A 13,866-nucleotide genomic window follows, 5' to 3' on the forward strand; every position below is an offset into this window, starting at 1 on the left:
TCAATACTTTTGATTGCTCCCTTCTGCCGAACAAGATGATCGGCTCCTTTTACATTTCCTCTCCTTTACTTCTGTGCCTTTGTCCATACTTTTCCCTCTACTTGGAGTTTTCTTTCCCACTGCAAACCTTGCCTATCACTCAACATCTTATGCAATACTGCCTCGTCCATGCAGCCCTCCTAGATCCTCCAGCTGGAAGATCTTGCTTCTACATCTTAACTTCATGGCATCTTGTTCAAAGCTATTCCACAGAAAGATTTGCAGAGTCTTCTCTGTTCAGGAATGGTCCTCGGGATCATTTGCTGGGACCACGGAAATTTCCAGGGAGCCTCCCTTTGGGGTGGAGGCTGACACTGGCAGGTGGGCACAAGGGAACCATCTGCAGAGGTGCTAATTTCCATCGACTATAAATAACTCCAGGTCTGAAACCACAGCAGGGGCCTGGATTGCGCCAGAAGGAGTAAGATAATCGTTGTGGGGTGAGGGAGGCCTGCATAAATAACTTACCTGCCCTTTCGGGGCCTCTCATGTGACAGGCGGGCCTGGAGGGAGAGGCTGCTTCAGTTTTCTCATCCTTTGTGGGACTCAGGCTGGATGGACAACTGAGGTTGCCTGATACTAGAGACAGCCCAGCCTGCATTACTGAGCAACATCTTTCACCCTTCAGCCCACTTGACAGATGAGGAAACCGAGACTCTGTGGGGCAAAGTAATTAGAAACTGGTGTCCAGGGTCCTGGGCTTCTTAGAGCCAGAGGCCTATTGCCAGGGTATACCTACAAGCCTTTGTGAGCTGGTGTGGGTAAGGCTCCAAGGCTGCCTGGAAGGAAAGATTTTTCTGGGCTTGGGTTTGGGGCGAGAGGCCAAGAGCACTGCCCCTGGCTGGGCTGTCGGGGGGCCTCAGACATAACCTGAGGATTTGAAGTCACAGTTTTCCAAGGGAAGAGGGATCTGGGGTCTGGCTATGAGTGAGCCACCCTTTAGCCAGTCTGATGTCTACACTGCTGGGGGGCACTGAGGCAGTGAGTCTCACAATTCTAGAATGTCTGAACCTAGAGGAGCCTCAGAAACTATCAGATCCACCCTTTAACTGGCGGAGGGCTTAGAGAGGGTCTCAGTAAATAAGGGCCAAAGTTAGGTCCATTTCTTCTTCAGTCTTCCCAGTCCATTGAGTCTTTTAATACAGGTAGGTGGTCAGACATGGCTGGGGTGGGATGGTTGCAAGACGAACCTCCACTGAGGCCCCATCGGAGGCCAGGCGCTCTGTGCACGTTTTCTCACTTAACCCACAGACCTGGGTTAAGTGAGAGCTGGATATTACCCACTGCATTTCACGGATGTCACAATTGAGACACTGAGAACTTAAATAACCTGGCCCCCCCTCCCCTAGGCTTTTAGACACTGTAGTTTAGCACCTTTCTTTTGTGTCAGAGGTTTTCAAGTTTTTTGTTTTTTTTTTTAATTCGTTACTTAAAAATTTTTTTTTTACCAGATGCTTCACCATGCAAACAGATCGAACAGGAGGTACTCTAGTACATGTTGGGGCAGGAAGGCCAGAGCCCCACCCACTCAGTATCTCCCTGTCCCCTGGGGCACCGCTGTGGGACCTCGGAGAACCCACTATGAGAACCAGCTCCCCAAACCTTCGGTTTCCCTACATTCAGTGAGTTATTTGGTTCACCTGGCTGTTCACCTGAGCTTTACTCCTGGCCTTACTGTCCTGGAGCTCACAGCCCATTTCATACTCATGTGGACAGCACAGACAAACATAAACACTATCACCCATGCTGACAGTCTGCACACACTGCATGAACAAAACAACAAAAACCCAGAGTCTACAAAAGTCAATCGATAGTCTGTGGGCTGGAGGCTTCTGCCCTTAGGCTGGACCATGCTCCAGGCACAATGCATTCCCCTTGTCTCCCCATGCACATCCTGGTTCTCACTTCAGGGCCTTTGTTCAAGTCAATTTCCTCACTGAGAATATGCTCTCCTCCCCATCTTCCCAACTCCTCCCTGTCCTTAGAGACCAAGTTCAGAGGAAGCCTCTCCGGATTCTGTCTCCAATTAGGCAGGGGCTGTCCCCTCCTTTGATCTTTAGCATACTCCCACTTGCTGTAGAATTATTTTGTCAGCAAGAGGCAGTAAATTAAGAAGATCATGTAGACTGTAAGAAATACATATACATACATACATATATACATGTGTGTATATATATACATACATATGTGTGTGTGTGTGTGTATATATATATACACACATATATATAAAATTGTGAAATAGTTGAGCAATAGATTTTAAAACTAATCTAAATGGGAATTTAAAAAAAAAGTCATGTGTGCATGTTTGGGAGCTAGCCCGTCTGGATACCAATCCTCGCTGGGCCCTTTGTTGGTGGCGGTGCCCCGAATCTCAGTTTTCTCATCTGTAAGTCAGGGATATGAACAACTTCTGTTTCACAGGGGTTTGTGAAACAGAAGATTCAACGAGGTAATGAGTCTCTGGTGTCACAGCCATAACTAGTATCACAGCTAGTAGCCAGTATCACAGGTAGACTGGGAGAGTCTTCAAGGTAGGGGTGGTTTACAACCCAGCTCTGCGCCCCCATTTCTTGGGAATCTTTAGGGAGCTCCAGAGGGGAAGGGGGTTAGGAGGAGGTTCCTTCTTCCTCCCTTTTGACTGGATCAAGGCCGTGGACTCTGCCCTGGCTGCTTTTCCTACTAGATCCTGCCTGCCTCTGTGCCCCTGGAATTGTCTCCTGTCTGACACCTACTCCCACTCCTTGGACCCAGAGAGAATTTCTGAGAAGGCTGTCCCTGTCCTGGCCTCTCCACTTGTCTCGTGTAGAGCCGTATCACACAAACACTATCCCCAAGGAACATATGGAACATCTCTTCCCAAAAGAGCAATGTGGCCCAAGCCTACACATAGTAGGTGTACAACATATATCTGTTCAACAAATGAATATGTGTCAGTTTACGTCTTCACTTGGCAAGATGGAAGCAGGGGAAACAAAGGAACATTTACTGAACACCTGTATCCTTTGGTTCTGAAAAATGGGTATTATTATCATGCCATTTACAGATGGGGAAACTGGGTCTCAGAGGGATGGAGTGACTTGCTCAAGGGTCTCAATGGTGAAACTGGGCCTCCTAGTCAATGCTCTTCTCATTCATTCTGCAAACCAAAGATGCCTTTATGGAGATGGCTTCCTCTCTAAGTCTTTGTTTCCTGCTCAAAAGGCTGCTGTTAAGACCACATGAGACAACCTATCGGAAGGGCCTGGCCTCGAAAAGTTTGCACACAGTACACTACAGTCACTTGGGTGGCTTTGGGATTCAGGCTTTTCGCATGGTGGGTCTGTCTAGTGAGAGGTTCCCCTGTAAAGGGTCCCCCCACTGCCCATATCTTCTACTGCCTCTCTGGATGCCTGACTGCAAAGCACCTACCAGGCCAAGCAGCATCATTTGTGCAACATAAAGTCCCTCTAGTCTTGCTGGCATCCACCCAGAAGGCCTTGGTCAGTGGCAGGTCAAGCACTTTTTCTAACTGTTCTGCACTCTCCCAGGCACCCCCATGCCTGCAGAACTGTTTGACTAGCACACACTTGCCTGTCCCAGCCTGAGAAAATGAATAGTATGTATCAGTCAACATGTGGGTTTACTTTATCGATGATTCAGAAAGATGTATGGGTGGTATTCTGCAAAGCATCTACATGTGACTCATCAGATTTTCACAGAAAGCTGCTGTGCTTTTAAAGGAATTTTCCCCCAGGGGTAGGGGTGTATAAACATTGCAAATCAAACATGATGCTGACATTTTTTTAAACCATAAATTCACGCGTGATGTTCAAAACCTTTGATCTGCCCAGATAACCTGCCTCCGCCAATTTCAAACCAACTTGTCCCTTAAAGTCACACAGAGAGTTCCTGGTATAGAATAATAAAATAGCTGACACTGATATAGCACCTGCTTTGTGCCAGGCACTAAGTACTTCACACATATTACTTTGATCTTCACAGCAACCCTATGAAAGAGATTCTATTATTATTCCATGTCACAGATGAGGCAACTGAGGCACAGAGAGGTTTGAGAACTGGCCCAATGTTGCACAGAGGGATAAAGAGTGGAGCCAGAATTTGACCATGACATGAGTTGGCCACTCACTGCTGGAACGCTAGTTGTAGACCTTCTTTGCCTGGAGAGACCTGGCTTATGACTATAACCCTCATGTAGTTACTAACAGCGTTGTGGTTTGGCTATGATCACTCCATATTTGGTGCTCCTGAATCCTGCCTTCACTCCTCAGCTGCAGTCTGAAAGAACAGAATTCTTTCTCTCCATCAGGCTGAGAACTCCTGAAGGGAATGGAGTATGCCTGCTCTTCCTCTATACTCTTCCCAGCACACAGTAGGGGCCTTCCACACAGTAGGCCCATAAGCATGAGTGATTTGTGCCTCCATTTCCCTCCTTTCCCCCAGCCTTCACGTGGTCTGGGTGTACTGACCCTCCCAGCTCTGCAGTGAGTATGTGACTCGGATCTGGCCTATCAGCCTGTGGCCATAGGAAATGGTTCAGGAGGGCTATATGGCCCCCGGTGGCCCGGTGTGAGTTTGTTCTGGTACTTAAGAGGAGAACCTGAGAAAGAGGTGCCGTTGGCACTGGGGTGACTGGGACGGGAGGGAGTTAGCCTGAAGCTGCTGGGGCTCTCATGGGGCGAGGGCCTCCCTGAAAATGAAGCCAACGCAGAGGACAGTGGAGGTGAAAGATAGTAGGAGAGGGATGAAAATAGCCCTTTGGCAGCATTGGAGGGCCTGGCTTCAGCCACGCCTGAGGCCAGAACAGTCTCTGGACTTTTCAGTTGCACAAACCAGGAAATCCTTTTTTTTTTTTTTTTTGCATAAGTCAGTTTGAGATGGGGTTCTATATACACTGAATCCTAATAGACATATTCAGTAAATACTGGAAGATGATGATTTTTTTGTGGAAAACTTTCAAAGCACTTTCAATTCTCCATCCCCAAATGACAGAGAGTGAAGCCGCATAATCTCTATTTTACAGAAAAGTGAGGATGTGAGAGTCTAAGAATCTTGCCCGTAGTGACAGGCGAAGCTGGAACACCCTGCCCTCCGCCCCGGTCTTCATGCTTCCCCCTCCTCCACCCCACGTGTATTTGAGAAGGTGGATAGTTTCCTCAGCCTCTTAAATACTTTGATAAGTTTTTCTCCTCCAGGCCTTGCACCTGACAGAGTCCTAGGCCTTCCAATGAAGCATGGGCCACTCACATGAAGACCCCGGGTCGGGGGCGATTTTCTCACTCATCTCTGGCCAGGCAGTGAACTCCCCACGTGAACCCTGTGCTGGAGCAGTCCCCAGCTTTACACTGTCTGGAACACAGCTGTGTCTGTGGCTACCTCGGTCTCACTGTTGACCTGTCAGGGACCCAGTGATCCTTGGGGAAATGAACAATGAAATCACAATGACAAACAGAAGACCCCCTTCTGCTGCCTCCACACTCTTCCTGATGCCCAGCTTGTGGTGGCTCTGTGGCTGACATGCCCGCCTTCCCCCGGGAGGGGTGTTCTTGGCTAACATCGTATTATGCAACACGAGGCATAATCCCCCATGATTTGCCCTCCTGTCCTCCCTCAGCCCTCTCTCTCCTCCACTTGGGTAGGCTGTAGGATTCATACAAAATTAACTGGAGGTTCCGTTTCACAACACTCTGAAGTATCTAGTTCCCACCCCACCTGCTGCTGCCCCATCTTTTGTCCTCTTTTCTTCTCTATCGTGAAACACCCAATGCAGAGAGTTCCCAGTAGGACCTGTTGGAGCTGCCCCTCCTGACGGCCTGAGGTGTAGGCATCAGGGAGGGAATGAAGGATGAGGGCTGTTGTGTGCCGAGTGGCTCAGAGCAGTGCCTCTCTGGGTTTGTGGAACGGAAGCCATATGTTCCATGGGTGATGGAGGGTGTCCTATGTCCTGTCCCCAGGTTGCAGCCTTCTATCTCACAGAGGGAGGGGCACCAGGGCAGCCCTACCTCTTCTTCCTCCCTCCCTTCTTTCTTTCGGTGAATATTTTTGAACTCTAGGCATTGTACCAGGTGCTGGGGACACGGCAGAGAAGAGAATGACAAACAGCTCCTACCTCCAGGACCTCACAGGTCGCCCCAACACCAACTATCCATCTTTCCAGATCTACCATGAAGCCGCCTTCTCTGGGAAGCCTCCTCTGATAGCACATTAACTCTTTGCTGGGCACTGTCTTATTTACTTGCCTAATTCTTTCACGGGGATGAGGCCTATGCATGCTGTTTTCTAAAAGAAATATTTGGGTATAATAATAACAGTGATACCATCATTTTTTAAAGTGTCTAGCATCTTCCATATACCGCATTAAGTCCTTCATGTAAATGATCTGATTTAATACTCACAACGTCCCATGAGGTAGATAGTGTTATTATCCTATCACGGATAAGGCAACTGAGGCTTAGACAAGTTACGTTGAATTTTCCCAGCATCCCTTAAAGAGCAAGCCAGTCAGGATTTGAACCAGGGTCTCAGAAGCCTTACTGTCCTAGGCTGGAAGGGTGTGGAAGGAAAGGGAGCAGTGGAAGGCAGTAGGGAAGGGCATTACCAGAACCAATAGTGGAAGAGGAAAGGAATGGAGCTCAGGTTAGGGGCAGAGGCCACTCCTGGCCTCACACGGGCCAGGTTTACTCAACAATTGTCGCCAGAGTTGTGCTTTAGGTGGAAAATCCAACACTGCCAGGCTGTGGAGCTGGGCCATGGCCTGCGCTGGCAGCAGGTGGTACCCCAGGTGGGAATAGCTTTCTATGGCTTCAAACCCCCGCCATCACTTGCAGAGATCTTTTTCCCTAAAATTAGCTGGATGTGAAAGGGAAGGCTAATTTATGTGTGGCCCAGAGCAGTTTCCTGTACTGTGACTCAGAGGCTGGCTCCTAGCTCACGTCAGCAGATTGGGGGTGGGGTTGTCAGAAATGGCCAACCTGAGTCTGTCTGGAACTGGCACAGCCCCAGACCATGTGGCTAAATTTAAGTTGTAGGCTGGGGCTGGAGGCTAAGCATTTCTTTAAATCAAAAGAGGGCCAAATAGGGGCAGGACAAATGCTGAACAGGAGAGAAAATAAAGAAAAGTTCCCTGGTGGCCCGACCCTACTCAGGCCCTCATCAGGCCATCTTTAGAGGACTGTGCCCTGGTGTACACACTTGGCTCAGGGCTGAGGGCACACCCTGGTGTGGTGTCTATCAGAGCTGTGTTCAAAGTCTGCTTTGATGTGAACTGTAGTGGTGACCTTGAGCCCGCATGCTCCCTATCTACAAAATGGGATAATAGCACCTGCTTCCAGGCATATGTGTAATAAGAATGCAGAACAGCCTAATGAAAAGTGTTGCACCATGTGCAGACATTGGCCAGAAGAGTCAGATTCCAACCTTTCCAGAGAACGTGGCTGCTTCCAGAATAGTGGAACAACAACAGAGTCGACATTAAGCATTTAGACAGTGGGCATCTGGCCTGATCTCATTCAATGTTTACAACCCATTTTACTGATGGGGAAATGGAGGTGTTTAGTCTCCGTGGCTGAATCTAACACACTGCACTGCCCATCCGCCTGGTACTATTCTAAGCTACTTCATTTGTCCTTACCGCAACCCCATGAGGTAGCCACTATTGTCCCCATTTTATAGATGAGGAAACTGAGGCACAGAGAGATTGAGTCACTCACCTAGAGTCTCACAGCTGGTAAATGGCAGGGCTAGGATTTGAACCTAGGTTTCCCAAAGTCGGGTCTGTGGCATTATGTTCTTTTGCTTTTCCCCACACCTTTTCCAGGTTCACCTGCACTCTGGCAGGTCCTTCTAGGGACCAGAGTAGCAGGGGCTCTGGTTAATCCTACTACAGGCTTTTCTTCTTCACAGAGATCTTTCCCATCAGAGATCTCATTTGGTTCTTGGAAAAATTAGGAAACCAAGGCCTAGAGAGGTCAGACCAAAGCCCCAAAGGCATACACACAGCTAAAGGTGGCAAAGCACTAGTCAGAGCTGTCACTATTCTTTTCATTTTACAAATGAGAAAACCGAGTCCCCTTTATTTTTCACAGAATGCCTAACTTCTTGAAGCACACCATTATCCTGCAGAATTCTAAGGAATGTTGCTCTATGCCATGCTACATGCTTTCCCTTCTCTTTCCTCCATAGCCGAGTTCAAACACCTCCTCCTCTAGGAAACCTTCTCTGACCTTTGCTGCCCATCCACTTCACCTCTCCTCTGAGTTCTGGGGCTCTTGCTCTACTTGGTCTGGATTATCTGCTGTTTTGTTTGCTCAGACTTCTGAGCTGCTCCCCGTGGGCTGGGGACTCAGTGGCCATGTCTCAGGGTTTTATGGGCAGTTAGCTCCCCTCTGCTGTGCAAGGCACAAGGCTGGGTGCTGGATGTACAGAGAGGAGTAGGGCAGAATTCCTGCCCTCAGGCATGCCCATGCTTTCCCCAGGGGGCTATAGTGACCCTACCGGTAATGGCCCTGCACAGTGCTGGAGCTTGGCCACGGGCTGCTCAATTTCCAGTATCCGAGAGCTTGTCAGGTGGGAAGGGAGAGTTTCTTAAATTAGAGTCCATGGCCTGGCTTTGAGGGGCTCTGTGAATGCACTGATGGTGTGAGCCACATTTATTGAATGCAGTTGGCTGTTTTTCTGCGGAGGCCTACAGCTTTCATCAGGTTACCCATAGGGTCTGGGGCCGGGGACACTTAAGAATTCCTGACTCAAGAGAATCTCCTGGTCCCATTCACAAGGCAAAGACCAGTGGGGCAACCCTGCCTCTTAGGAGGCCAGCTGTGCCAGCCTGATGGCGGAGGTGAGCATAGGTCTTTCTGCCCTAAACTCATGTACGCATGAGGCTGGGGCCCAGGAGCTACTGGGCAGAGACTACCCTCATCTCAGGGCCACAAGTGGCCATCCTCAAGCCCTGAGTCAGAATCTCACAGAGAAGAAAGAATGTTTTCTCTATTTCCACCCTCCCTGCCAAAACACAACCAAACAACACCAAGGAAAAAAAGGTGTTTCTAAACTTCTGCCCCGGCTCAGCACATGGGCAAAATGTCAGAGACAGCAGCCAATTTGGGAAGAAGGACCTTGCTTAGCTCTTCCTCTTGACTTAAGGTAGGAGGGCCCCAGATGAAGAAAGACAGAAATGCAACAGGGGGCAGGCACAGGCAACCACCAGATGTACAGGCAGACCTCAGCTGAGCAGATAGGTCCACAAACACCCTCTACAGGAAATGAATTCAGGGTTAGTGCCCAGCCATGCCCAGGGCATGGGGAATGGAGTTAGGAGATGGGGTGAGAGGTACCTCTGGCCTCAGACTTGTCCTGTGTCGAATGGGTATAAAGATTCAGATGCTGTCTGCCTCCCAGATTGTGGTCTATACCTGGGGGAGGAATTGTTATCCTCCCCTTAGAATAACATGTCTGTCACTTATTGAGTGCTTACTGTATGCTTAGGCCTCCACTACTCACTGTGAGGTAGGTGTTGGCTCTATTTTCCAGAGGAAGTACTTGAGGCTTGGTGCAGCCTCTTTGTACAAAGTTACAGGATTGAGCTTCAAACCCATGCCTTTGGGGTTCATGTAGGGAACTCTTTTCCTTCATGGTGAGGTAAAGGCAGCTGTGGAGATGGGGACCCAAATTGAGCTCTGGTGCCCAAGCTGGGCTGGTTTCTCTCCTCTGTGCTTTGTGGCAGATGACAGGGCTTTGGTCCCCTCCAGAGGAGCCCCCAGGAGGCTGAAACCCTCTCTCTCTGGAGATCTCAGGTCTACTCATTATGGTGGTTGCAAGAAAGTCCCACACCCATATCCAGGGCAAGACACACATGGACATCTGTCACTCTTCTCGTAATTGCCCATCTGCCTGCCCTGTCTGCCCAGCAACTCTAGGGTCTACGGCTGCCCCAGAGACCTAGGAGTCCCCAGTCAGAGCATGGATTTGAGACAGTGGGACATGACTTAGCCCAGTGGCAGGGGCTGGGAAACTGGAGTTGGTTGCATGGTGGCAATGCTGTGGTTCCATGCACGAGCTTAGATAAGGGGATTTTGGGAGCTGGGAAAGGGAGGCCAGGGGCTAGGTGACTGGAGTCCCAAATCCAACCACTATAGATGGGGTAAGGGGAAGCAGGAGCCCTGCCTGAACCAGGATGCAGGCAAGCAAGATGTGGTTCCTTTTACGGCCTCCCTCCAGGCCCAGCCTTGGAGACTGGGTGCCTCCCAGATTTCTGAAACGATGAACTCACTCCTTCAGCTGATTTTGGCATCTGGTTTCCAGGACACAGCCTTGTCCCAGCTCTGCTCCCGTGGTTCTCTATGCAGGTTGTTTGGGTCACACCCTGACCCATCATGGGGAGAAATGGAAGACCTGTCCTCTGGCCTATCCAAAGGGGCTGACATTCAGCCAAAAGACACTAGAATGGCCATACTGGTATTTCAGCTCACGTTTCAGACATCCCGGTGGTTAAATATTATAAATATTGTCCCTGGAGCCAACTCAGATGGCAGTTGCTGGAGCTGCATCCCTGGGTTTGAGTTTCCCACACTTACCTTCGACAGGTGAGGTTTTGAGGCGCCGACAGATGGCTTCAGTGTCCCCATAAGTCTCCTTGATCTTGACCACAGCCTCGGTGCCCCGCAGCTCCATGAGCGAGCGGAGCTCCTCCATCGTGCACCCAAACTCGCCCCCATGGCTCGACTCATTTCTTTGGTTTTTGGAGTAAAAGTCGCTGTTGGTCATGTCACCCATGTTGGCCACAGTCCTTGCTTGGGGTGGGCCCAAGGGTCAGTGCTGGACAAGGGGCTGCTGGGTGATGGCTCTATGTGGCTGTCCTCAGCACAACCTCACTGGACGGCTGCAGCTCCTGGTGGCTGACTCCGGGTCCCAAGGGGAGGGGGCGGCCGAGGTGGGCTGATGACAGCGGTGGTGAACTCTAAGGGTTGTGCCCAGGCACAGGGTGAGGTCCAGGGGCTGGAGGGGCTCAGGGCTGTAGACCCAGTAGTCTCCATTCAGTGGGGCCCATGCTGCTCCCTGGAGCTGGCATCTACATGGTCAGGGGCGGTGGCTCCTGTGGGAACAAGCACAGAGTGGTGACAAGGGTCAGGCTCTGCAGGCCTCATGGGAGGCCCAGTATACATGTGCATGAATGCCCATCCTAAATAACATCCACATACCCTAATACAGGTGTTTTGTATACCACTCCATAACTTACCAGCACACACCATATATCCAAATATACCAGCACTCACCTGGACACCCCATAATATACCACCCCCAAGGCATGGCCTGACGCACCTTCATAACACATCCCAAACCCCTAATTGTCCACTGTGCAATGTAACATGCTGACTTCACGACATGCGCTCTGGTGCACACACACCCTCACACACACACACAGTTCAAAGTGCCCTGCAACAGCCGACTTGCCTACTTTTAGGGTCCACCTCATTGTTTATAAACACAGCAATACACAAGTCTCACTTCACACACGTCCTAATGGACACCCCCTCCCTGCCATGCACAGTGTCACATGCAGTCACACTTCTAGGCATACATCTTACATCCCCATTTCCTTCCCCCTAGCCCTACTTTCCCTCCTTCTAGCCCCTCTGTGCACACATAGACCCCTATTTCTCTCACTATCCTCAATGTGTTCACACACATCTCAATTTGGGGCATGCACCCCCCAAATATAGATGCTCCCCATGTCCATGCCATCCACACCTGCTGATATACACTGTTCTCTCCACTCGGGTCTCACAGGCATGGGGATAGGAGAAAGCCATCCGCCTCCGCCTGCAGCCCCCCAACCGCATTAATTAAGGCCCTTGGTCAAGCCAGAGGGGCCAGCTCATGCATATTCACCAGGTCATCACTAACCCAGAGCTTGGCCCCCAGCAAGAGCTGAGGTCCACACCACCCTCACCTGGGGGCCCCCACAGTCCAGCACCATCCACGTTCCTCTGGGAGCCCAACAGGAGGAGGGAGCACTGGCTTTTCTCTGCCCGCCGGGCCACCCCTGCAGGAGTGCAGCATCTGCAGGGCTGCCAGGAGAGAATCCAATCTGCCTGGACACCCAACACCAGTGGCCAAGGCCCCGGCAAGCGTTGGGTGACAAAGGGCCCCTGCTGAGCTCAGCTGGGCCTGGCACAAGGATCGGCTCCGCCCAGCAGCCTCAGACAGCTGGGTATCCTAGGTCCAGGGCAGTGAGGAGGAAGGAGGGGGTAGGGAAAATGGGACTGAGCCCCTCCCCCACCCCCAACTTCTCCCTCTCATCCCCTCTCCCCTGCCCTATCTTTCTCCTTCACAAACCTTTCCTCTTGCACAGAATTTTAGAGCTGGAGGCATTTTAGAGTTAACCTTATTTTCCCAGTGAGGAACCTGAAGCTCAGAGAGGAAAAGCAATTTGTTCAGAGCCAGAAAAGCATGAGCAACGGGGCCCAGAGGTGGCTGGTTTCCCAGCTCCCAGCCTGGTGCTCTTTCCCCTTCCCCTAGGGGGCACTCTCTCCTTTCTCTCTGAAGAGCTGGTGGGTGGAATGTGCCTGATTACAGCGAAGAACACAGGATCTGGAATCAGAGCAATCCGGGTTCCGAGTTCACCCAAATCCTAGCTGTGGAACCTGGGGCAAATCCCATCACTTTGTTGGTGCTGTTTCCTAATCTGCAAGACAATAGTCATCCTCCTCTGCTCCCTTGCTACCTCTTAATTCACTGAGAGCTAATTATAATCCATGTTCAAATGTGGTGTGTTTCCACCTGGGGTATGGAGCTTCCCAGCCATGGGTTGGGGGTGCTGGATCTGCAGGAGAAACCTCTCATGTCTCCCAGGAGGGCACTTTTACCAAGGCTGCAGCAGGAAGCCTTTTTGTTACACTGGGACCAACAGGTGAGGCAGAAACCAAGGATGCCTGTATGTAGAGATGCTGCAGCGGTTAACGGTAGGCTCTAGAAGCCAGTTTCTGGTCGAATTCTGGCTCCTCCATCTCCCAGCAGAATGGGCAGCAAATTAACTTTAGCTTTATTATCTTAAAAAAAGGGAGGGGAAATAATAGATCTACCTCATAGGTATTATGAAGCTTCAATTAGTTATTTCATGTAAAATGTTTAGAGCTGAGCCCAGTAATTACTGAGTATACACTCAGTAATTATTGTGATTATTACCAATCCCATACAACCACTTTCTGAGATAGTCTTATTATCCCTGTAGAACATATGAGGAAACTGAGGCCAAGAGAGGTGACATAACCCGCCCAAGGTCACACAGCTAGTGGGTGGTGGAGTTGGGATCTGAACTCAGGCACTCTGGATCCAGAGACACTCTCTTAATCAGGATGCTTTGCTGCCTCCCCTGGTGAGTCTTCCTCATGGGGTTCTCAGGATGCTTAAATGAAGTGCCGTATGTGAAAGAAAGTGCTTTGCAAGCCACAACGGACTTTCTAAACTTGAGGTGCTGTTTTCTATCTATCCCCCTGCTACCTGTGGCGTGGCTTACAGTCACTAATAATTATAAATCTGACAGCACGAGCTTTAAGGATCGTTAGTAATTACAATTGTGATGACAATAGTAGGCATAAGTTAATGGCCTACTGGTGATTTTAATGATTATTGTGTTAAGATGAACAATGATCTTCAACCATCCATTTACCCATCTACCCATCCATCCATCTGTTCGTCCATCTGTCTGTCTGTCCATCCATCCATCCATCCATCCATCCATCCATCCATCCATCCAATAATTGTGTTTTGGGCATCTACTCCATGCTAGACACTGAACAATACAGACATGGTTCCTGCCATTCAGGAGCTGAC

At 50.0% G+C, this 13,866-nt stretch overlaps 1 protein-coding gene across 1 annotated transcript in view; it reads right to left on the reverse strand.

The window, feature by feature from the left end:
• The window catches only part of ATP2B2 (ATPase plasma membrane Ca2+ transporting 2), a 119,735-nt gene that overhangs the window by 60,016 nt on the left and 45,853 nt on the right, over positions 1–13,866 (reverse strand). The window contains exon 2 of the mRNA XM_039888133.1: positions 10,608–11,125. Coding sequence (XP_039744067.1) covers positions 10,608–10,806 — 199 coding nt within the window. The 5' untranslated portion in view covers positions 10,807–11,125. The remainder of the gene's footprint in view (positions 1–10,607; positions 11,126–13,866) is intronic.

This window comes from Pteropus medius, unplaced genomic scaffold, assembly GCF_902729225.1.
Source record: "Pteropus medius unplaced genomic scaffold, Ma_sr-lr_union100, whole genome shotgun sequence".
NCBI lineage: Eukaryota > Metazoa > Chordata > Mammalia > Chiroptera > Pteropodidae > Pteropus > Pteropus medius.